At 45.9% G+C, this 26559-nt stretch overlaps 1 protein-coding gene across 1 annotated transcript in view; it reads right to left on the bottom strand.

Moving 5' to 3' along the window:
• Positions 1-3474: 3474 nt before the first annotated feature.
• LOC147734925 (acyl-coenzyme A amino acid N-acyltransferase 2-like) overlaps positions 3475-26559 on the bottom strand; it is a 46187-nt gene continuing 23102 nt past the window's right edge. The window contains exons 3-4 of the mRNA XM_086953107.1: positions 13644-13846; positions 3475-5558 (exon numbers count right to left, since the gene is read on the bottom strand). Of these exons, the coding sequence (XP_086809233.1) occupies positions 4962-5558; positions 13644-13846 (800 nt within the window). The 3' untranslated portion in view covers positions 3475-4961. The remainder of the gene's footprint in view (positions 5559-13643; positions 13847-26559) is intronic.

The raw sequence follows: 26559 nt of genomic DNA, 5'->3' as shown, positions 1-26559 counted from the left end.
GGCCTCTCTTACTAGTAGATCAGTAAGGAGTTTTTCGAAGTACTTGTCCATGTTTCCAGTGTTTGTCAATTTCACAATCCCCGTTATTGTAAGGTTGTTTCACCTGGAGCGTGCTTCTAGGTCTTCTGCCTTGGCCTGGAGAAGGTGCAGTGTTTTTCCATCTTTTTCTGACTTTCTCCGGCTGTGTATTGAGCGTCCTCGGTTTCTGATGCCCTACGTTCTACCATATCTATGCATTCTGCATGCTTGTCCAGTCTCTCCGACATTCGGTCCACTCAGCATGTTAAAGAGTCAAGCTTGTCATAAATGGTAGTTAGATGGTTGGCATAGCAGTGAGGATTTGGCTTAGGTCTCCCCTATCTCCGTTTCCCTGGGGGAAAGGGAGGGTGAAATATTCGAGGCCTCCTGCACTTCCCTGCGTGACCCTGTTGTTTTGCGTTGGTCAAATTGCAGCTTTGTTTGCAATTTGTCAGTCTTCTTCATGTCTGTCAGGTTAGGAACAGGTCCACTGTTCTGTCAGCAACTTGTGACGAAGATACTGGTTTGATGGTGTATCACTTCAGAGGTGTATGGCAGCATGTATAGTTCTATCAACTAGTTTCGTTGTGGCAGTGGCTGTTTGCCCACTTCAAGGGTCTTGGGAGCTTGTGTGTGAGTTGTGCCACTCAGTGCTCTTTAATCATGCATGAGTCTGCTACTCCGTTTGATGCTGGGGGTGTTAAATGATGTTGCACCACTGGGGCCTCGGTGAAAACATGGTATTCAGCCGGGTTAAAATACTTTGATATTGAATGGTCTCTGCACCTCACCTGTGGCCCTCATGTGTAGGCCCTGTGCTTCCCAATATTCCCTGTGGCATGTGGGCCTGGTCTCAGCATGTGCTCCGTCTGGTATTTCTGTGTAGGAGTAGATAATCAATTCCGTCCTATACTAGTGGAGGACCAGATGTCCTCTGGCGGGCCTCAGGATTATATGCTTAGGTCACTCCACACCTCGGCAGCACCTCGCTTTGTGTCCTCGTTGCTGTCTAGTGCTGTGATGACCTACGCTTGGCGGTGATGTCCCTGGCCTCCGCTTCAACTGGCGCAGGCAGGCAGGGTCAGGCAAATCCAGCGCAGCTCCTGCTCATTCAGGCCTCCCCAGGGGCGGCCTTAGGCATGTGCAAGCTGTGCACCTGCACAGGGCCACCAAACCCCAGGGGCCACCATGCCAATATATATCCTTAATATAATAATCCTGAGGATGGATACATATTTGCGTGGCGGCCCCTGGCAGGGATTTGGCGGCCTCCGGCTATGTTCCACTTCCAAAAACCCTGACCCCCTTCCTGAGCTCCGAGGGGCTCCGCCCCGGCCGGACCCCCTCTTCCGGGGCCCCCGACCTACGCTCCCTGCCCAGGGCCGCCATGAGCCTAGAGCCGCCCCTGGCCTCCCCTTCTGTTTCTTCCTCAGTTGGTGGCAATTTCAGTGCTTGTACAGCAGGCTCTTGCCGCGTTCTCCCTGCCGCTGCCTCATATCGGCACACAGCGGCTTATCACGCCGTAAGCGCAGATCGCTCGGACAGGCGCAGGCACTTCGGCACCCGAGCTCCCTCAGCCTCTGATTCCCCATGTTCCAGTCTCCATGCCGGGTTCAGCCTCTCGTCTCTGCAGTCCCATCGAGGTCACAATGCACTCACCTCAGGTGTGTCGTCGGTCTGTTGCTCGATGGTGTGTGCTCCGCACCATGGCCTGGGGGCTGTCGATTTTGCGTGAAGGGGGTCACTCTTTCCGTGTTTCCTCACTGGGCGTCTCACAGCCAGTAGACTCCCATGCAGCTGTGGTCATCTCCCCTTGTTTTCCGATGTGCTTATAAGGCGCCCTCAGATACACGATCCCCCGATGGGCGGAGGCTACTTGGTGGTGTTACTTCGGTGTCATTCTGACACAGGATATTGTAGGATTATATTTGCAGCCGAAGGAGCTTGCTCAAGAGCAGCCATCCTCAGGCTTGGCAAGCTCCGCCCCCTATAAATATGGAGCAATAATACTTTCTTATAACCTATACACAAATACAGTCTTCTGTATAAAGATTCATTTGGGCTGATTTTCATGACATTGTCACCATATGTTGCATTTAAAGAAAATGAACTACAGTTACGTTGTTAGCACAGGATCACCCATTGTGTCTTAATATAGAAGAAATGTTTCAGGGGACTTTGCTTTCAATAAAAGTGGCGGGCAGTAAATAAAAATCACATTTTAAATCTACAACACGCTAAATGGAAACATTATTCTTGAGTAAACAAGCTGTGATTCAACCACAAATTATAGCATAAAGCCCTCTTCCAAACTATATTGATTAATACATGCATCTGAGCTGCTCTCCATAGCATAAAGTTCGATGTAAGGATTAAGAGCCCTCAGGCCCTCATTTACGGGGAATTTGTGTAGGGCAGCGCCACACGGCTTCTTGCTACGCTTCCCTACACCAATGTGAAAGGGCAGAAATGCACCGTATTTATGAACTATAGTACATTCCTCTCCTTTCTCGGCACACAATTTGCTGCCCAGCGCCAACCCAGGCACTTTTGCACGATGGTCCAAGGGTGCCTGCATTGCATGCAGGATTGTTTGTGTGCAGGAAGGGGCACCTTCTTGAACAAAAACAATCTTGAGAGGCCTTTTCCTCTTTCTGGTGTGTTGCAGAATGCAGCAGGTTGGAAAGAGGAAAAGACGAGGAGAAATAAAAATATTTCACCTCATTACACCTGCTCTGGGGAGGTGTACGGTTTTGGTGCTGCACCAGGGTTTATGTAATTAAGTAAATCTGGGGCAGCGTCAAAATCCACGCCAATGGAACACCTCCCTGGTGCAGAGTAAGGCAACAAGCAACTAGCGCTGCTTGTATTACTCCGTAACTATGAGGCCATGTAAAGCCACGCAAGGTGGCTTTGCGTGGCCTCCTAGATACGATTGAGAGCCTTAACCCCTTCGCTGCGGCGGCTATTCCACCGCAGCGCTAAGGGGGCGGGTCGGCCGTGCAGCGGGTCCATGCTGGTGACGGAACCGCTCCGTCACCAGCCGCGGTTGAGCTGTGCGGATGACGGAGCGGTTCCGTCATGGCCCCGCCCACTCAATAGAACGCCCAGCGCAGGCACGGAATCCGCATCACGCAGGTGCATCGGGCGGGCCATGACGGAAGCACTCCGTCATCAGCACAGCGCCACCGCGGCTGATGACGGAGTGGTTCCGTCATCAGCACGGAAAAGGTTAAGCTGCCGGAGGGTAAAAAACAGAATGCTCCGGCAGCGAACGCCTCTCATAAATAAGCTGATCAGTGTACATGTTGTGTCACTGCGATGGCACACAACTATCTCAGAAGGATGTCCACACCTCAATAAAAGCAGTGCAATACATAAACAAGGCATCCTAAGGCCACAGATGGGGTTTGCAGCATGCACTCAGATTGCAGGCTGACAACAAAACTAAACTTATTGCAGTGAGGCATTTTTCTACTTTATAATTTTATTTTAAATGGCAAATTCGTCTGAAGGGCAAAATGCACATTGGTGATGGACTCTATTTACGGCCATGCTGGGCTTCATCAGCCCTTATTCTTACAGGAAGCTGCTTGTTCTGTTTTACAAAGATACACGATGGATAAGACTGAGAGCAGAGGGCTAGCTCGTCTGCGGCTCTGTCTTCAGTTGGGGGTCACAGGCTGAACTGGAGTGTGTCGTTGAGATTCATTCTTTCGGAGATTGGAAGTTCATTTATTTAATGTTTTTTTATTTATTTATACATTTTATATTGCACAAGCAGTACCCAAACTGGATAGAGCACTTTACTATATACAAGGCGTGTTTCATAAAGTATAAAATGATAGAATGCAAAGATATTGATGCATTAGAGAATGACAGCAGATCACTACTTAGAATAACATTATCTGAAGACTTTTGTGCATTAACAAAGCCATTAACATTGGAATATACTATACATTGCAGCAGTGATAACAGATGAGTAACAGGTAGTCTATTGATGCCATGCTCGGGATAGGGAAGTAGCACATTAGATCCCAGGGCTGTTATCATTGTTGAGATTCCACCATGGAGGTTAGAAGTGAGGAGGAGGGGTTATATAAAATGTCTTTAAGGAGAAGGGCTTTAAGGTCTGATTTAAAGATAACCTTCGAAGTTGTAAAGTACACAGGTTCCATATTCTGGTCAAACTTCCTGAGAAGGTTCGCATTGCGAATTTTAATAATGGTCATAATGGTCTTGGGATTTAGCAGTATGACTTCAAAATGTGAAGATGGGCTATAGCCCCGCCCCCCCCATAGCTTAGGTTTGGCTGCCAGGTAACCTGGGGTGGATGTGTGTAGGGCCTCGTGACTGATACAAGGCGTCTTGTAGATGAGCCTAGCTTCAATGGGCAGCCAACGGAGAGTAGACATCATTGGTGAGTGACGTGTTCATTCTTTTTGGCCACATAGATGAAATGTGCTGCGGATTGTAGAGGAGTGATTGAGGAGGTCTGTGGGAGACCAGTCAAGAGAGAGTTACAGTAGTCGATTCTTGATAGCACTAGTGACTGAATAACAGTTTTCAGATCTTGCTCTGGAACGTAGCAGCAAAAACACGAGAAGTAGATTTCGAGAAACCTTTGTCTATACATGATTCAATAATCTGCACTTTCTTGGGCCCATCGTTGGTTTTGCTCATTGCTGATGTAAAGGTACATCTGTATATCATTAGCACAGGAGGGCTAGGGGGGGGGGTGAAACAAGGACACCGGTGTTCTTCAGGGGTGGATGAGGTAGATGCTGAAGAGTATAGATGTAGGGCAGACCCTTGTGGGGCTTTACACTACAGTCAGACAGGCAGGACTTGCCTTGGGTCACTGATATCAGAAGAATGTAAATAGGATGGGAGGAGTCTGGGGATTATTTATTGCAAAGCATCAGCGCTGGGGGTCTAGGCGATCAAAGCTTGCTGCCCGCTGACTGTCCAAGGTGGCTGTGGAGGAAGTTTTGAATCTCTTGCCAAGCATGCTCCTGCGCCCTGGCATGGGACAGCTCCTCTCCTCCCCAGAGTAAGGGAAAGGGGCTGCGACCCATGAGGGTCTCCCTGCACAAGGGCAGTCCTGGGGGCTCAAACAGGTGCCCAGCTCCTGGGTAGGACAGCAGTTTTGCTTCTTCTCTTCCATATTTCCTCATCCTTTCTATTGCCTCAAGTGCGAACTCTGCACTATTGGCACTCCTGTCCTCCTCTCCCGCCACGAAGAGGATACCACCCCGGGCCTTCTCCACAGGGATTACTGCCCCGGCATGTGCCTCTTCGCGGTGTGCTCCATACAAGCCGGTGGAGTCCAGAGACCCTCTGTCGCTGAAAAGAGTGCGCTCGACGTAGTAAGGGGCACCCTGCATGCGGCGCCCCCGATAACGCAGCACAGTTCCATAGAGAGCGGGAATGCCGTTGATGGACACAGTCGCTGACACTTGGTTGAGAAAGGCTGCCATTGCCAGTCCAAGCTCCGCCCCCTTGGAGCTGCCGACGACTCCAATTCCAGGTCCCTTGACCTGAAATTACAAAAAGACACCTTGTATTTAGAAGGCTACAGAGATAGTCTGGATACTAGTCTGTCGTTAGCTTAGCCGGACTACCGCAGTCCAATGGAGTACAAGCCTCCTGCCTTGTGTCTTGTGCATGCCGTTCCCAAGTTCCTACCGGGTCATTCAGATCTCCCAGACAAGGCTGGACCTATGAAGCCCCAAAAGGATTTAGGAAGAGAATCAGGCAACAACATGGAGGGCCTCATTCACACAGAGACAGTCTGCACCAAAGGACATATTTACAAGCTACAGACCGGGGTACTCTGCATCAAGAGGCGTATATACTAACCATTGAGAGAGGCAATCTGCACTATGAGGCATATATATTACTATAAATGGAGTCAGTCTGCACAGGGAAGCATAGGTCATGACTGTAGAGAGAGGCAGCATGCCCCAGGCACCATATGTACAGAGGGAAGCAGTCTTATTCAAGAGGTGTATGTACTACCTGTAGAGGCAGTCTCCACCAAGAGCCACAGGTCATAAGTATAGAGGGAGGTAGTCTGCACCAAGTGCCATATGCACTAGCTATTGAGAGAGGCAGTCTGCACTAAGATGCATATTTACTAGCTATAGAGGGAGACATAGCTCCTATGTTGGAAGACATTCTGAACTGAGAGAAATAGATCCTCTCCATAGATGGAGACAGTTTGCAAAGGGTCAGAGACTGGAACGGGTACATAGCCCATTATGTAAACGCACTACAGCCTGGACTGTGGAATATAGGCTCTAGGTAGGAGGCGCAGCCTTTACTAAGGAACAAAGGTCATAACTATGGTAGAAAACAGTCTGCACTAAGTCATGGAGCCCCTAAACAAATGTTTGTAAGTTGGCACCAATAGTCAGAGTGTACTATTTACGGATGTAAGAGTCTGGACTTTGGCAGTATGAGACTAATGGCTGGTGTCATACATAAGGCTAAGTCTACAGGTGCCCCATGTGTATATAATGTAATTTACCACAATACTAACAGCACCACATCTGCAGAGCTTCTACACCCAACCCTGATACTACACGTTGCCCTCATCTTTACCTTATCTCTTATTATAAGCCTAACACTTGCATTGATCCTCACTGTAACCCTGTACCACATACTTCCCCACAATCTGCTCTTTACTACACCCCTATTTACCTACACCCTACACCTAGTACTTACCTTAAAACCAAATCTTAACTCTATTGGGATGACTGTAATTCTGGCAATGTAAATGCCAAGCCGACAATGATATTCTATTGTACTGCATGGGTCAATGCAATTACTTTCATTTAAGTGGATACTGATGTAATACATTTGAGTACACTTTAACTACAGTACAAAGCAGTCTACACCGAAGGCACTCAGGCCCTAGCCTAGGAATGTAAAAGCCAGAACTAAAAGACACAAGCCTTAATCTCTGGTTATGACAGCCTAGGATGAGGAGACAAAGACCAAAGGTAAGGGTGTGACAAACTCCACTATAGGACATATTGTCTGTTATAAACTGTGATTTTATATCGTATGTATTTGTATGTTTTACAGCCCTGATGAAGTTCACATGTAGTGAACGAAACGTGTTGGCTGCTCTGTTTTATGTGTCAAGATATATACAGTATATCTTGGAAGCTACAAGAAAAAAGATTGGATCTACTTTGTGGACACTAACTGGGCGATGCACTTCATATGTTTTTGTTGAACTATAGGACATATTTTCTGTTATAAAGGGATGATGATCATGCCTAAAAATGAAACAGCGTTCAGTAAACAAGTGCTCCCCTAGATATTGTGGAAGTCTGCCAGCAATAAGGGGGAGACCCTGGTGTCAGAGGTACCAACTAAGAGAGGGGGAAAGCCCTTACTTAGGAGCACATGACCAAACTTTATGATGGCACGCTTTTCTAGAAAAAGACTTGTGTACACAGAGGTTCACTTCAAGAAATGGCCTCTGGGGACATATTATGTATTGGAAGCACTTTTAATGTTTGCGCCATGGGGGAACATAGAAGTAGGTGTTCCAGGTGCAAACCACCTTTTTGTGGCCTACTGTGAATGCACCTCCCAAGGACCTGTTTGCATCTGCACCCACGTCTATAATATGATGCTGACACAGAGGCAAAGAGATTTCCTCATTTTCATGGGGCCATACCCCTAAATAAATGAGAGATCACTCTGTCATTATTAGCGATGATGCTAAATAGGTGCCAACAGGATCAGTATTACAGAAGGGGTCGTACTAGTGTCTGAAGGCCCCTTCTGTGTAATACCATTGTGCCCCAGGGGAACACAAAGCAAGTGTACATGCACGTTGCACCCAAGGGCACAATGTATAAAATGGCTCTTGGTTTTGATTTTATGTTACTGTAATATTTGAATCCCTGCAAGTGTATTGTTCTGAAGAAGGACAGGAAGGTAGGACTGGAATCTCTAGCCAAATCCCATATATACATATTTGTATGATAAGGTAGGGACTAATTAGAATAACCAGCCAAAAAAATTGTCTAACCTAAACTAATGTTCTAAGTATTGTTGCATTCTCTGCACTCAAAGATTAAAGCAAGTTTCTGACAAATTAAAAGTAAAAAGCTATATATGCATTTTTATAACAACCTGTACAGTTGTAAATTATGTGCCACAATTAAATGCACTTTCATGTATGGAGGGCAATCAGCCCCCAAAAAAAAGAGGGACACATAGTGAATGTGAAGAGGTAAATATCTTAAGCTAAGAGGGAGACAAGCAGCTGCTTTAAGGGATAGAAGCCCTAACTCCAGAAATGCCAGATTGTCTGAACTGAAGGCATATGCCATGACTACAAGTGGACACGGCGCATGTCCTAAAGTGTAGAGTTCCCAAGTAAACTAATTTAAATATTTATTTGTATTTTTTCTCCAGCACCATTCAACTAGGAGTTTTACTGTATGTTACATAGAAAAAATCTGTGAGTAAAATATTCTAAGTTAAAAATTATTGAGCATTTAATGTATTGTTTATAGTATAGCATATACTCATGATGGTAAAGGTAGGAACCAGGCGAGCAAAAGACATTGGAAGACCTCTGACCATACGGTTAAGCAGACCTGTCTGTATTAAGGCCACATACCCTAAACAGAGCGAGAGCCAGGCCACCTGGGATAAAGGGCTGATTTCATAACCATAAGGAGTTGGGACCTTGACTGTAGTGGTAGTCAGACCAGCCAGCATGAAGGGACAGAGGTCCAAACTGTAGGCAGAGCCCGAATCAAAATGCTTAATTTTATGCTAGGCATCCAGGGCAGCTGGCACTGAAGGGCATAAACCTGCGCGGAAGAGCAGGGTAGGGCACCTGCAGTTAACAGGAATGTATAGTGGAATGAGGTCGGCTGCACTCAGAAACAGTGGGGTAAATGTACAAGCCCCTATCGCCACGGGAACATCACTTTTAGTGACGTTCCCGTGGCGATAGGAGCTTTGCCTATTTGCAAGGCAACGTTAAGCCACTTAACGTGGCTTGATGCTGCCTTGTAATGAAGGCCTCCTTTCACCCTTTGCTAAGCGTGAAAGGGGCGGGCAATGGGTGTTGCTGTTGACATTCCTCCGCAACACCCATTGATTCTGACGTAGCAGGCAGCACCCGAATTAAGATCAGGGGAAACCTCATCTTACCCTGGCGCAACAAGGAGAAAAGTTAAATTTCTCCTCGTTTTTGCTGTATTAGGAATCAGCAAAAGGCCAATGATTGTTAATGTACCGGAAGGTCCCCCTTCCTGCACTTAAATCAGTGGTCTTCAAAGTCGGCGCCCCTCCCCCCCCCCAGTGTAGAAAAACAATTTTCCGGCCCCCCTCAACATTTTTCTAAATTTTAACTAGCAATGTTTAAATATTTCTAGACTTATTTAAACATTGCAGCTAAGTTCTGTTTTAGAAATGCAAACAAATACATGATTTCCAAACATCCTATTCCGGTGAGGCAGGCCTTACTAATGTGTGAAAGTATCCACAGTGTGGTTATTCGAAACGGTAGTGAGGGTCTTGGAGAAAATTTTAAGTCCTTTTCCTTTTGACACCTTCTCTAAGCCTGGATTTAAATGACAAAGGATGTTAATGGTGCCCAATTACAGACGTGCTTACTGCTGCTCAATTTTTTAGGCTGAAAACAAAGCATAATGTTTCTTCTGGCCAGAGTATGGCGCCCCCCTTGGGATCACTTGAAGCCCCCCTAGGGGGGCCCGTCCCCCAGTTTAAAGACCTCTGACTTAAACAATCATTTTTAGAAAATGCTGTTTTGCAACTTCAGCATTAAGCAGCACATATAGTGGTTACAAAACGGCATTTCAAGATTGTTTATGTGCAGGAAGGTGGACCTTCCTGTAAATAAACAATCTTGCAGCACATATAGTGGTTACAAAACGGCATTTCAAGATTGTTTATGTGCAGGAAGGTGGACCTTCCTGTAAATAAACAATCTTCCCCTGAATGCAGACACCCTTTCACTAATGTGCAAGGGTGCCTGCTTTGGCGCTAGGCTTAGCACCAGCACAGGGGGAAACGCAGTGCTGCACCAAACTCTTGTAAATATGGTGCAGCCATGCGTTTCAGAAATGGCAGAGCGTGTTGTTAAGCCAAGGAGGCTAACGGCATGCTCCGCCACTTCTTTGTACATATGACCCAGAATCCATAAAAGTAGGGGCACCAAGAGACAATATGTTAGATGTCCTCCCCATCTAACCTGGGCTTCTATTGGAGTTCTATAATGTATATTACCAAGCCCATTATCGCAGTTTTAGCGACAGTTTTCTGCCGCTAAAACGCCTGTTCAATACAAAGCATGGAGGGTTTTCCTCCCGGAAGGCCCGTCAACTGAAAGTGATATCCCAGCCTTCACACCTCATGTCCCTTCAGCAAGCTCCAACAAAAGAGTGGCTGTGGGTTCAGGACGATAAGATTGATAGCCTCCCTGTTTTTTTTCCCATGCGCTCACCTCCACTTTTATCACCTAGTGTCTCATCTTCATTCTCTGTGGTATCCCAGTTCACAGGTTACGACACTCTAGTCCAGGGTTCACCAAAGTCAGTCCTGGAGGGTCAGGTCCATGCCAGATTTTTAGCATATCCCCATGTAGGTAAATTAAAAATATGGCCCTCCATGACCGACTTTGGAGAACCCTGCTAGTCCCAGTCTCTCCAGAAGTTTCTCAAATGAGTACAAAGTCTAGCATTCTCCAATGGGGAGAAACTTTGGGAACTCTTCAGCCCAAGGCCTGTGGACCACACCAGAAGTCAGTCAATCATCCAATTAGAGGAAGGTGTTGGTGATTTACTGAGCACACCTGTTCTTCTCCCATCTGATCCAGGACTGTCCATTGCAAACCAGAGCAGATGAACAGGTGGCACTGGCCTCTCTGAACCATCTGGGAGGCACCAGATCTCCTTAGCTGGCCTCTCTGGCAGAAGACACTGAACTTGGTGTCTCTGAGAGCGATATATCTTCCAGGGAGGGAGAATGGGCTTTTCTGCAGTAGAATAATATGTGCACACATAATGTTCTGATTTCAGTTTTCAATAATCACTTGGTGTCATGAACTATTGGCTCAGGTCATCAATTTCTTTCTGTTCTTTTAGCTTTGAAAACACTTAACTGCTAAAGACTGTGTCAAGTAAGATGGACAAGGTAGATATTGACTCGGGTACTTACCGGTAATCTTCATTACTCTGAGAAATAGTCTTACTTGCCCCAGTCCTGCATTCCCTCCCTACTTAGCCCCTTCTATGATAGGTGAGCGGAAATTTTTGTTTCTTTTTCTTAGGGTTTGCTTGTCAATTACAGGAAGTGTTAAGGGTATTTATTTATCTATTTATAAAGAAAGCCCCAACTATATGGGTGTGCGGTAGCCAACTTTTTGTAGACATTGAGAGCTGGACTAACATTATTTTGTGGTATGGTTGAGACACTGTGCACGAGCTATGGAATAGCTCAACTAGTAAGAACTGTGGTGACGACAACCATGATTCAGAATGATAAAGATTACCTGTAAGTAACTGAGTCAGTATCTCATTCCTAACTGTGTTTTGTTTACCAGTCTATGTTGTCTTTTCACTCTCTCTGATTCTTTCTTCATACTATTGTTTTCTGCTGTTTTTTTGCTAGTTTCCTTGTTAAATTCTCTTCTATCTTTCATTGTAGTACCTCCGTTATTTCTTTCTTTCCTTTCCTTTTCTTGCACTCTCCATTTCTTGATTGTCTTTTATTTGCAGCCTATCATTCCTCTCTCTTACTCTCTCTTCCTCCCTCAGCACCCGCCTGTATTTCCCTACCTAGATGCATCTGTTGTTTTCCTCTGCCATTGTCATTCTTTCTATTCAGTATTAGCTTTATTTTTCAATTCTCTTTTCTTTCCTAGCTTTTTCTTGTCCCTTGTCACGTCTCGCTCACACTTTGTTTAATGCTCTTTTATTACTACTTCTCGGACTCTCACTTTGTGTCACACATGCTCTCATGTTCTGTGTTCTCACCTTTGAATCTTTAATTATCTTTCCTGTTTTCCTTTATTCTCTCCTGATTATTCTGTTTCATTAAGTCTCTAACTTTCTCTCGTTCTCTCTCTTACACTTTTGTTCTCTCTCTACTCTGTCTTTTACTACCTAGCACTACCAGTTGTTTTCTCTCCTCTATTTTTTTGTAGTATCTCTGTTGTTTTTAATTCACCTTTCCTTACTGGCACTCTCTTATCTCTTCTCTATCCTTGATTTCCCACTATTTTTCTCACTTGCTCACTCTTGCTCCTCCTGCTCCCATGTGTCTTTATCTGTTCTTCTCTCCTGTTTTTGCCTGTGGGTTGCCATTTTTCTTTTTTGTTCCTCTTTTTCTTTCTCTGCAATCTGTCTCTTATGCTATCTTTAATCAAACATTCGTCTTGCTTACTTTCCTCTCCATCTTTCATTTCTTTCCTTGTTCTCCTTATTTCTTCTTCACCTGCAAATGTTTTTTTCTGTTTTCCATTCGGCTCCCCAACTGTTTCTGCTCCTCTTCCCCTTCATTGAGCTATCTGTCTTCTTGTTCTCTATGCTGTTTTTGTGCTACTTTTTTTTATTGTCTTTCCAATTTTGTTCTTTTAATATGTACTGTTCTATTTATCCCTCCATCTCTATTTCCCTTCTGTTTCTCGTTCCTCTATCTGTCTTCTGTTTATTTGCTGTTTATCGCTAATCACCTATTTTACTATTATCTTCATTTTCTTTCTTATATTGTTTTCTATCATTCTTTCAGTTTAGTATCAGTCCTCTCTGTGGAATTTCCCTTCTTCTCAGTATTTTACTCTGCCATTTCTATCCTTGACATTTTGATATGTTTTTCTCCATTTACTTTCTCTACTATCACTTTATTTCCCTTGTTCCTCTCTTCTGCATAAGTAAGCAGCCTGAATTACCCCTTTTATTGAGATAAACCAGCTACAGAGGCCTTTTCACTACTGTCTTTGTACTTTCCTTGTGTACTGTCTTGTCTCACTCATATAGCCTTTCTCTGATTTTGAAATCTGATACAATAATTGTCTTTTCTTTATTCGTTATCCTTTCAATGTATCCTTTTTATACCTGTATAATAATCCATTCCATTCTCTTTGTTTTGTTATTCTTCTTGTCCTTTACTCTCTTTATTCGTGAGTACGCCCTCCTTATTGTTTGCATGGTGCATTTATCCCTTCTGTGTTTCAACTAATCCTCTACTTTTAATAATTTCCCTCCTGTTTTATTTCTGTTTTTACTTCTCTGTTATCTCTCAATTTTCCCATACCGTCTCTGTTAATCTTTTCTTTAATTTGCTTTCTTGGTCAATCTAATTTCTTCTTCTCTCTGTCCTTCTTCGCTCTGTTTTTACCGCCTTTCTGTTTTCTCTGATCCTCCCCTCCATGTCTGTCTTATCTTTCCCACCTGTTTGTATATTTTCTCTCCCGCTCTTGTCTCACATTGTTTTCACTTTTCTCTGTTATTCTTCTACATGCCTTCTGTCTCTATCTAATCTTTCGCCACAAGCCTGTGCTTCTCCTTCCCTCACAGTGTTAGTTTTTGGGTAAATACAATCAATGGCCCTGTTGCCCAGACCTTGGGGTGGGCCAGCAGAAGATTTGCTGCTTCTTCGAAGTACTCCAGGTCCAGCTCCTTTGCTGATTTGGGCAGGTCTTCATAGCCGAAGTATGCCAGCGCTAGAGTGGCGTAGCCACGGCTAGCCAGAAGACTCGCTCGGTACTCAACCAGACCACCGGTGCCGCCGGACATATCGATCACTCCTGGAAACTTGTGGTTCCCTGAAAACAAGAACAAGTGTAAGAATAAAACGTGATATCTCTCATTATATATCTTTGCAGTCTAGGAAGATCCCCTGCTCTCTATAGACCTCATATTGACCAAGTCCTGATTGTGCACAAAGTGTGAGCTTAAGTTTTTACCATCTACAAACGTGTGGTGAATACAAGAGTAGATTAAGCACAATAACACAGTGACTTGTTCTTTCTCTTCCATTGTGACAGATGCTAAATTTGGTGCCACACCCTGGTGTAACCCAATACCAACTGTTCTGCACCATGAGATTTTATCATGCAATATACTAGAAGTACAATATGCAAAAACTGGACAACAATAGGACATTAACTAATGAAAAACTGTAAATGCATCATGTGATCCTGAATTGCCCTCAACAATTCTGGCGACATCATGAACCATGAGGCCAAAGGCAAGCCCGTTTGAGCCTGTCCACGCGGACCGCGCCAAGCACCAGGAACCCTGGCCCCCTGCATTCCCACAGATATTCCACCGCATATCTCTGTGCCCTGAACCCTGGACTCAACAACTGCTGCCTGGCATCGACTCGTACCACAAAGAGACCTTTCACCTGCACCCACTTCTGGTTCACCTCCACCCCAGCACTGTCCACCACCGTGGCAACCACAGTCACGCCAGCTTGTCTGCCGAGACCTACCCGGAACAACTTAGCTGAATCCTGATCGAAGCCAGATCGCTCGGCATACACGCCACCGAAGTCTAGGACACTATCTCCTCCCTCATCCACAATGTAACCTTCATTAAAGAGACCTGGGTCACCCCTGCATTGGCCCCTGACATAGCCATCGCAACATTGATTGGCTACAAGATGAAACTCAGGTGGCATTGCCATTGTACACAAGAAATTGATCACCTGCACAATCCTGTGACGAGACCATCCCAATCATGAAACACATGAACTTCAAGCTCCGCACCAACAACAAAACCACCATCAAAGGTACCCTCGCTTACAAACCACCAGGTCCACAAACCGGCCTCAGCGACGCCATCGCCAAATTCATCACCCAGCTTGCCATAGAATCTGTACAATATGTCCTCCTGGGAACCTCAACTTCCACCTAAAAGACCCCACCGACACAAACTCCACTGACCCACTGGTATGATTGGACAACATTGGCCTCAAGCAACTGGTCACAGACCCTATGCACATAGCAGGGCACATACTGAACCCCAAATTCACGTCCAGCAATAGAATCAGATACAGCCATTCCACAAAACTCACCTAGTTGGACCACTCCATCGTACACTTCACCCTCGCTGGACCACCCTCAACTGCCACACTGTCCCGCTCCACAGCTGGGCCAAGGTCACTGAGCACCATTGATTTGCAGCCCACAGCATCACACAGCCCAACACCACCAACAACTTGAACCAAGCAGTAGAGAACGCCTGGATCACCCAAACAGCCGACCGAGTAGCTCCTACTAGAACAGCTAAATGCACAGATCAACCTAATGTACCAATTGGCACCTTCCGAAGCTCAGCACATCGAAACACAGATGCAATTAACTGGTGAGAAAACGGCGCACCAGCAAGAACCACACTGACCAAGCCACCTTCAAGTTCGCCCTCATCAACTACCACCACCAGCTCAAAGCCACAAAAAAAGAGGCCCGTAACTGCCGAATAGAGACCAGCACCACCCAAACCAAGGAACTCTTCACCATAGTTGGAGAGTTCACCTGCCCGTCAGCCACCAAAAACAACTTTGCTACACTTTCGCCAACTACTTCCTCAACAAGATAGCAACCATATACACAAACTTCAATCCCCAACCTACCGGCATCCTCAACATGCCAAAGACCTCTACCTCCGACCACCTGCTTATCACATGGGAACAACTCAGCACACCTAACACAACTATGCGAATGGACTCCATCCACTCTGGAGCAGCCACCAAACCATGACCCCACTGACATTTTAACCTTAGAAGAGACGCAATCAGCCACCAGCTCACCACTATCTTCAACATCTCAATCACCACAGCCACGTTTCCCAGTGCCTGGAAACATCCAGAGCTTAGACCCCTCCTCAAGAAACCCTCTGCAGACCCCAGCAAGTTCCAGAACTACTTGCCCATCTCACTGTTCCCATTCACCATCAAAGTCCAGGAGAAGGCCATCAACATCCTACTCACTGAACACCTGGAAAGAAACTACCTGCTGGATTTCTGGCAATCAGGTTTCAGAGTCAATCACGGCACTGAGACAACCCTCATCACCACAACAGACAACATCTTGCTCGATAGAGGAGAAGCAGCCACCCTGATCCTGCAAGACCTCTCAGCAGCCTTTAACACTGTCTCCCGCCACACACTCGGTTGACTGCTCCAGATCGGAATCACAGACAACGTGCTGAGATGGATGGCATCCTTTCTCACAAGTTGCACCCAGAGATCCCGTTTCCACCTCCTTCACCTCCCAACCCAAGCACACCATCTGCGGCATCCATCAAGGCTAATCACTCAGCCCAACCCTCTTCAACATCTACATGACACCACTCGCCGACATCGCCAGATCCCATGGCATCAACATCATCTCCTACGCCGATGTCGCACAACCCGTCCTCTTGCTCTCAGTGGACCCCACCTCGATGAAGTCCAACTTCCACAACTGTATTTAGAACCCTGCAGCCTGGATGAAGAACAATTGCCTGAAGCTCAACACGGACAAAACCGAACTCCTGCTCTTCAGCAGGCAAACCGCATTCTGAAACGACTCCTGGTGACAATCAGAACTCAGACCAGCCCCTGCGCCAAAAGATCATGCCCACAACCTTGACATTATCCTGGACAGCAAACTCTCCATGAAACGTCAGGTCAATGCTGTCTTCTCAGACTGTTTCCACACTCTCCGCACACCAGCAAAGTCTTCAAGTGGCTCCCCTTCAGCACCAGGAAAACGGTAACGCGTGCCCTATTCACCAGCCAGCTGGACAACGGCAACACATTCTATGCAGGCACCACCACCGAACTCATGAAAAGACTCCAGACTATCCAAAACACAGCAGCAGGACTGATCCCCAACCGACCCAAGAGGAACCACATCACCCAGATCCTGAAGGACATCCACTGGCTCCCCGTCCAGAAGAGATGCCAATTCAAGCTTTCGGGGAGAGGATGTAGCCCTATGGCTAGAGCAGTCGACCTCGAATCTGGGGAACCGGATTCGAGTCTCTGCAAAGATGCTAAACATCCTGTGATTCTGGGCAAATCACTTAATCTCCCTGTGCCTAACAAAATGAATGTGTCCTTCTGTAATGAAACTGGTGCTCATCTGAGGCACTCTGATACCCGATGTATTGGGTCTAGTTTGTGCTATATAAAACTCATAAACAAAAACAAAAGCTTCTGACCCACGCTTACAAAGCCCTCCACGACCAAGGGCCCACTTACATGAACCATTTCCTGAATTTCCACCAATCATCAGAAACCTCAGCTCTGCTCATCTTGCCCTCGCACAGACACCACACATCCGCTGCTGCCGCTCCGGAGGATATTCTTTCTCCCATCTCGCCGCCAAATCCTGGATCTCCCTCCACCTCCGCACTTTACCCTCACTGACCCATTTCAGGAAGGGGCTCAAGACCCGACTCTTCGACTAAGACGCGCAGCACAGCGCATGGATAATCTCTCAGGTAAAGCCATGCTATAAAAACACCTGATTGACTGATTGATTGATTGTTGAAAGGCTGAGTGGTTTGTAAATATCAACCAAATTCTAAGATGGCAATAAAGGAACATATTACAATTATCTGCTATATATCTTTATGTTACAGGTTTCTTTCGGAGCAATTAGCATGTCAACAATCTTGTTTTACAAACACTGAAGATTTATTGAAAATTGTTTGTAAAGTACTAAACTAGACTGCTGGATGACTGTCCATAGAGACACATATTTAATTATGTAGTTAAGAATAAAGGACTTCAGGTAAAAATTGTTTTTCTATAGAAAATACATTTTTGCAATAGAAGTTAAAGTTCTGCTTACAAGGCAGTGCTAACAATGCGCACTGATTGCAATCAAATAAAAGGCAGTGATTATTTTCAGAATTTGTATTGATTTACTGTTGCCTTTGTGATTGTAAAGCTTTCCAGTGTCCTTCATTAAGACCTATAATGATTCATGCAACAGAGCTTTTGACTGTACCCATATGTGTTTCCTTTGCTATGGTTTATTGTTAGTACAGTATTCCAAGAAAGCCCCATGTCTGCCATCATGGTATAGTAAACATACAGAGGGCGTTCCAGGATGGCTGCCATGGCATACATATGCGACCAAATGTGTGCAGATGCACAGGCTGTCATATTGGAATATGCACATGTTCAGAGTCAAAATGATGTCTCTCACGGTGAGAAAAGCCAGTGAATAATGCGGACTGACCAACTTCCCCATCCTTTATGCTGCAGTGGACGGAATTAAAATGTGAATGACTGCCTAACACACCAATGGGCAAGACGTCTGACTGAAAGCCCTTCTTTGTATCCTTAGATGTACGTGTTTTTCAATGAGGAATAGTTCTGAAAACATGAAATGAAATGAAAATGAAATGAAATGAAAATGAATTTTGTAAAGCGCACGTAGCTGCCCTGAAGCGTCCAAGCGCTGAGACTAAAACAGAGGTGCAGTTAGATGAGAGTGATGTACCAGTGAATGTTCTACTTATTGAACAAAAACGTTTTTAATTGCTTGCGAAAAGAGGCGAGTTCTGGATTGGAGAGTATTCCACATCTTGGCCACGTTATATGAGAAAGAGCGGCCTCCCGTTCTAATTCTCTTTATTTTGGGTACCGTGGCCAGGGTGGCATAGGTTGAGCGCAACTGTCTGACAGGGTGGTACGGGGTGACGAGGGATAGATTGATTGCTGGACCAGTAGCCCAGAATGCCTGATGAGCGAGGCAAAGGGACTTGAAACTGATTCTCTCCCTAACGGGGAGCCATTGTAGGCTTTTTAGCCCAGACTTAACAGATGTCCTGCAGGGGATTTGCAATAGTGTCCGGGCAGCACAGTTTTGGATTGTTTGTAGTTTCCGCAGGGTGAAATCAGGTGCTCCCAAATACAGGGCGTTCCCGAAGTCCAAACGGGATTGGATCAGGCCCTGTATCACGGTCTGTTTTGCTTGAAAGGGTAGCAGAGGAAGGATCTTTCTAATGATTCTGAGGAGGCCAAAGCAGGTGGCAGATAATCTGGTTGCCTGATAGTCAAATGACAAAGACCTATCTAACCAGATACCAAGGCTCTTAATGGTGTCCTTTGGTGCCGGTGGTGGGCCAATAGACAGGGTGGCCAAATCGAGTCGATGGAAGCAGGAGCAAGCCGACCCAGTAACATGAGCTCCTTCTTGTCTCCATTGAGTTTGAGACAAGACTTGGTCATCCAGCTTTTGACCCTCTCCAGACAGCCTGCCAGATCAACCACACTGGCTGAGGAGCCACACTCTTGAGCCAGAGAGACCACCAGCTGAGTATCATCCGCATAGGTAATGATCTTAATCCCATATGGGCGGACGATCTCAGCCAACGGTCTCATATAGACGTTAAATAACGTCGGGCTCAACAAAGAACCTTGAGGGACTCCACAGCCCAGATGTTTACTGGAGGAGATGGCATTGTCATAAAACATAAATCTGGAGAGACTCTAGGTCTTATCCTAGATAAGTGTTCTGATCTGTGCATGAAAAGGTTCCATTTGTTTGGGCACTTAGAGGCAGATTTACACATTTTTCCCACAGGGCAGCAAAAATAATTGCTGCGCGACATTGCCTGAAAGGGAGATAGCAGAAATGTGCAATATCAGCTAATGTATGGCATATTTCTGTTGCCTCCTAGTGTTGGCGCAATGTGTGCTGCCTGCCGCCAATGCAGGCACCCATCAGCCTTGGTGCAAGGGTGCCTCCATTCCAAGCAGGATTGTTCTTGGGCAGGAAGGGATTTTTATTTAATGTTGATTTTGCAGTGGTGTTTGCGGATCCTGGGCCTGGTTTGGCAGCCTCCATCACAGCCACTCAAGATGTGTGAGCCCTGGCCAGGGGATGTAATCCGTGTGCAAGCTTCATAAGCAGGTGACTGCAAACCCATGGCCAGCTTCAGAACCCATGTTGGCCCATTTGTGTGTTCTGAGGACCCAAGGGGGCATATTACCGTTTTCGGCCGAAAAGCAGCTATAATTTCATCGCATTATCAGCAAAGGCATGCTATCACGTGTTTTGCTGATTTAGCGCCCATTTCAACAACGCCCAGCTTTGCATCTCTAATGAGATGCAAAGTGGGCGTTCCGTGCCAGAAAAACTGGAGAAATTTTTTCTAAACAAACTTTCTCTAATTATCATTTTGCACGCTAACAAGCAGAGCGTTAGGAAAAGTAGCACTAACCACAGTTAACGCTACTTTTCTAACGCCTGCTTGTGACCTGACTTAGCCATTTAATCCAATGGGAGGTGGATTACATGGCTAAGATCACCCTGCCCTATCAGCAAGGTTTTGCTGGTAGCAGTGTGATTATCGCTGGATTTCCAGCGATAATCACACTGTTTTCCAGCTAATGCATGGATTCCTATCGCTTGGGAGATAAGCGTTGCTGATAGTACACTATCTCCACTATAGAATCGAGCGTTAGCCTGCGATAATTATCCTCGCGCTAAAAGCGCTGAGCGATAATTATCGCAGGAACTTGCTAATATGCCCCAAAGCTAGGTGTGCTGATGCAGCAAAAGGTTGAAGAAACACATGTCAGGAGCTGCTTTTATCTATTCCAGGTTGGCTATGATGGTATGTTACCAATCCAAAGTACATGGGAAGTTTTGGAATGATCCATCAAGCAGGGCTGAAAAAAAGGATGGGGGATGTCACAAAACACATTTTCCCTATTGATTTGGAACTTTAGGCACAGCTACAGCCCAAAGTGCTGAAATGATTACCAACAAATTTGGCAGAAAGCCAGCTCTTGGTCCACGAAGAGTGCTTTTTGTGATTTGGTGTAAATCTGTTCAGTACTTTATGAGCAATTAATTCTCAGAAACGGTATGTATCACGTCATGGAGGATCATAGTGAGATCTGATTGACTGTCATGACATCATCATGGCTGTGGTAGCAGCCATCTTAGGACTCTGGACTTAGTCCTGAGTCTTAGAAAGAAACAACAACAACAAAAAACCATAAGAGGGCATGCTAGGGTACCCTGACCCACGAGACCCTTGTGACCGGTGGTGGTTTCCTGGAGGGTCCCTGCCTGGGGCCAGAAAAGTTTTCAGCTGCAAAAAAAAAGAAAACAGACCTCTGGAGTGTGCCCCACAGGGGCAGCACAAAATTTTCTTTTTGGCGTAGGTGGCACTTGACCCCCCCCCCCTCCTCGAGCCATAATGGGGCCCGGGGACCTCATCCTCCAGGCCCAAGGGTTTCATAAAAGGGGAGGGGGGCCACATGTCCCCACTTCCATTAGCCTCTTAGGTCTCCCGGGACCTCATGCCCCAGGGTCGGCTCACATACTGTATCCCAGGGTGCCCACCCCCAGGGCACGGTGGCTTCTCAGTCCGCAAGAGCACTGACAAGGAAACAGAAGTCTGCACCCACCTGGCGGGAAAGTGGTTCTGTCGGGGAATAACAATTACTTTGTTCAAAGTGAACTTGGTGTCAAAATAAACAGCCAACTCACCCTCCATTCACAAATCAGTTCCGTGGTGTCCTCCTGCTTCCTCTCTCTCCGCACTATCCGCACTGTCTCCCGCTTCTTTTCCCCCCAGGCACTTAAGATCATCATGGCCGCACTTGTGATATCGAAACTGGACTACGCAAACGCTCTTTACCACGGTATCCCCGCGTACAGTTTGCGTAGACTCCAGACCGTCCAGAACCAAGCAGCCCGGCTGGTGTACGGCCTCCCTCGTTATTACCACTCCACCCCTCTTCTCAGGGAGCTTCACTGGCTCCCTATAAAGGAACGGGCCCTATTCAAGATCGGCTGCATGGTCTTCCAGGCCCGCCAGGGCACTGCCCCCGCCTTCAACTCCTCACTAATCAAGTCTTATGCACCTGCAAGAGAACTTCGGTCTTCCTCCAAGTCCCTTCTCCAGATCCCTCGCTTCACTCGCAAAAAGTGGGGCGGGGCCAATTTCTCCACCCTGGCTCCAACCTTCTGGAACTCACTTCCTGACCACCTCCGCTCTGCCACTCAGTATCTCCCCTTTCGCAGAGATCTGAAAACGTTCCTCTTCAGCCAGGCCTTCCCCACTTAAACTCCCTCAATATCCCCTTCACCTCTCCCTGGTCTTTCCCCCCTCAGTTGCTGATCCCCTCAGCGCCAAGAAACCGCAAGGTGTACGCTGCGCTCTAGAAGTATTTTAAATTAGAAATTAGAAAGTATATAATACATGTTGAACTCTTAAATTCCAAAGACATAAATTACAATTACAATTTGAACGTTGGTTCAACAACAATTTTCAAGAACCAAGGGGGATAGAAGGGCACACACCACAGAAGCAAGGCAATTTAGGCAAAAGGGACATTATTTACTAGAATGTTATATACAACAGACAATGAATATGGCTGTCAGTGAAACATTACATTAAGGAATTTACAGAGAAGAATAAAATAGTTTTCGTTGTTTTATTTGTCACCCATGTTGATAATATATGCATAGCACTTTTGACTTCACACATCACCATAAGTCACTTATTCTGCACTTTAATCACCTTTACATCGTGGTCTATGTAATGTTTCACTGACAGCCATACTCATTGCCTGTTGTATATAATATTCTAGTGAATCATTTTACTTTGGCCTAAATTGCCTTGCTTCTGTGGTGTGTTCCCTTCTATCCCCCTTCGTTCTTGAAAATTGTTGTTGAACCAGCGTTTAAATTGTAATTGTAATTAATGGCTTTGGAATTTGAGAGTTCAAGGTGTACTATATACAAAGAACAAAGTAATTGGTATTCCCCAACAGAACACTTGTTTTATATATCAACCCACCTGGCGGGAGCTATGAAAATGCAGGCATGAAAACACACACTGCTTCCCCCCAAAAGACAGCCAGCAAAAACAGCTGCTTCCTCTTTGCGAGGGTGCACATTATAGTTACCTTAGGGCATAACTTATAGTTACTTGAGATAACTATAACTGATACATTTCAGTGGTTTAAAATGGTATTTTTTAACTGATATTTTAACCTATGTATAACATCCCTTTAACCTTATGTTTTGTCAGTGAATTTTAAATATATATATATATTTTTCCTCTCTCGTTTTTTCAGTGAATTTTATATATATATATATATATATATATATATATATATATATATATATATATATATTAATACAAAGTGCCTGTGACACAAGAGGCACACTGCAGGTCTCTCCCATCCGGGCTGCAAAGTCTCAGCACGCTTCACCACACTGCATAAAAATGACATGCCCGACGCGTTTCTGGGGGGCTCACCCCCCTTCATCAGGGGCTGCTTCCAGTCAATTCTCGATGTGAGTCACGTGTTTTATGGACGTTTTCCATCAGGCAAATCCCCAGACAAGCATGTGTCTTCATTTGGATGGAATTCTGGGATTTGGAGTCCGTGGTGATACAAGCACATCGAGAGGCTGGTTGCATAATGCTTTTAAGTTCATACCTTGAGTAGGCTGCTTTTGTGCTTCAGCGCGCTGCAATAAAATGACGAGTCCTGCGCTCCTTCACAGCCAAAAGGTTTGGATGCTTTGAGTTTCATCCCGCCGCTCACCAGTGCAGAGCGACAGGCGATGGTGCTCTCTCCGCGGTCAGGCCACCGCGTGGGGTATTAATACAAAGTGCCTGTGACACAAGAGGCACACTGCAGGTCTCTCCCATCCGGGCTGAAAAGTCTCAGCACGCTTCACCACACTGCATAAAAATGACATGCCCGACGCGTTTCTGGGGGGCTCACCCCCCTTCATCAGGGGCTGCTTCCAGTCAATTCTCGATGTGAGTCACGTGTTTTGTGGACGTTTTCCATCAGGCAAATCCCCAGACAAGCATGTGTCTTCATTTGGATGGAATTCTGGGATTTGGAGTCCGTGGTGATACAAGCACATCGAGAGGCTGGTTGCATAATGCTTTTAAGTTCATACCTTGAGTAGGCTGCTTTTGTGCTTCAGCGCGCTGCAATAAAATGACGAGTCCTGCGCTCCTTCACAGCCAAAAGGTTTGGATGCTTTGAGTTTCATCCCGCCGCTCACCAGTGCAGAGCGACAGGCGATGGTGCTCTCTCCGCGGTCAGGCCACCGCGTGGGGTATTAATACAAAGTGCCTGTGACACAAGAGGCACACTGCAGGTCTCTCCCATCCGGGCTGCAAAGTCTCAGCACGCTTCACCACACTGCATAAAAATGACATGCCCGACGCGTTTCTGGGGGGCTCACCCCCCTTCCTTTTATATATATATATTCTCTTTCTCTATCTCTCGTGTCGTTTTTTGTTTTGCTTATAACTTTGGTGCCATTTGTAGAATATTCACAAAACGTTCCCCAAAAAATATCGTCCACCTCAGCTCCTTTGTGGAAAGTTTCAGGCCGATCCATGAAGTGGAGTCCAGAAAACGTGGTGCTTTCCTCATGCTCTTTCCTTAGGGAAATTAGACAATGATACAGAAATAATAGCTGAACAGAATAATACCAAATTTAACAGCAAGCTAGGGGATAGATGTAGGTGGCCGTTTCAGGCCATTTACCGATCGGTAACGGCCGATTTTGGCCATTACCGATCGGTTAATGGGTGACAGGTATGTAGGGGGCATTTTTTTACCGATTCGGTAATTTTACTGAATCGGTAAAATAAAATTTCGGTAAATTTACCGAATCTGAGGCTCCCAGATGTAGGTGGGACTCTTCTGAGTCACAGAGGCCTTACAGAATCGGTATTCTACCATCAAAACCAATTTGATGGTAAAATACCGATTCCGGTGTGCATACACATGTGTGCATGCACACCTATGCCATGTGACAGGCAGACCTGCCCTTAGGGCATGTATGCCTGCCACATGGCACCCAAGCCTGTTTTGGGGGTGCCAGAGGGTGTCAAAGTGACACCCCCTGCACCCTTGTGAAAATCGTTATTTACCGATTCGGTAAATACCGAATCGGTAATGCCCATTCATTCCTATGGGCTTCAAAGCCCATAGGAATGAATGGGCATTACCGATTCGGTATTTACCGAATCGGTAAATACCGAAATCATCCGATTCGGTATTCCAGCACATCTGGAATACCTACCCCATAGATTTACCGATTTTTAATTACTGAATCGGTAAAATTCGGTAATTAAAAATCGGTAAATCCCCAGATCTTTACCATAAGTTGTGCTTTTTAGGATTTGGTTTCAATCTGGTAAGTAGTTTTTGAGAAAGTAAGGTTCGAAATGTATAGATATCTAGCAGTGTGGGACTCTTGTAGGGCCTGAAAATCAAAAGATAGGATTTGGTTGGCTGCCTGCAACATCAGCAAAGTAGTTGAGCAGCCATGTTAGGACTTGGGGGCTCAATACCCGTGTCCTGGAAAAAAGAGTAAATACCATATAGGGGCCAGGGTAGGGATACCGAGAGGTCAAAATTAGAAACAAAAATGTAGTACCGCCCATTTCTATTATAATCCCCCTGGAGAGGGCCATGGTCAGTGCCAGTGGGCCAGTGCATTCATTTATACTTAAAATATGGGGAGGAGGGGCCAAGTATAATCTCTGGGGACCCCACCTTACCTCTGGCCTGTGCAATTTGTGTTTTTTTTTAAAGTATATCATTATGGATTGGGGGGGACTGTGTGTGCCTCCCCGCAACTTTTGCCAGGTATTGGCTACAGGAACCTCATCCCTTGGAGCCGACAAGCATGATAAGACTTCTGCTGTGCGATACAGAAATGTACCCCTTACCCACAAAAGCATGGGCAGGAAACATTGCATTGCTCTTGGTGCATGAGCAGAAATGCAGGCTGCTCCTGTAGGGCAGGAGAACATTCACTATTGCTGGCTGGAACTGGCACCCGGGATGAGTGTTGGCTGGGAAGTCCGCAGGGCCATGAGGACATTGAGCCACCACCTGCAGCCCTCAACTGATACAAACGTTTTAGGTGCTCTGGGTGGGACTGGGGCACTCACCCAAAAAAATGCTTATCCAGCTTCCACTAGCACCCATCCTGGGAGCTGTCTGGGGATCCGCAGACCACGGGTCGTGGGTCTCCCCCCTCAGTCATCCCATTATGATGAGGTGTAGGTTCCCTGGGTAGTCGTTCATAAAATATTCACTGCTCTCGATATCTGCACCCCATAATTACCTGCAAGGGTTTTTCCATTTATTCTTTGTTGTGGTGCTCCAAGGAGAGACACTGGCACCACAGAAGATTTATTTAAATGGTATAGGAAGCTGGAGGTAACGCAGAAGGCCCCGCCTCTGTCATGAACTTTTAAACAGTAAGTACTGGGGGCCTCATATATGAGGCCCTAGCGGCACTTTTGCATTGCCAGAACGTCACTTTTTTTACATTCTGGTGGCGCAATGTGCCACTGGCATATTTATGAGGCCACGTAAAGCCATGTTACGTGAATTTTCATGGCGATGTAAAAATGTACCTCTTTCATGCAACAACTTGTGTAAAAGGGGCGTTACATGGCTGTTGCTGGGGGCGTCCATGGCTTTTTGACACTGCCCCAGAAGTCTGAGGAAGCTTCA

This window comes from Lissotriton vulgaris, chromosome 1_2, assembly GCF_964263255.1.
Source record: "Lissotriton vulgaris chromosome 1_2, aLisVul1.2, whole genome shotgun sequence".
NCBI classification, from domain to species: domain Eukaryota; kingdom Metazoa; phylum Chordata; class Amphibia; order Caudata; family Salamandridae; genus Lissotriton; species Lissotriton vulgaris.
Note: the sequence above shows the minus strand (reverse complement) of the source record. Positions and strands in the feature narration are given on the sequence as shown.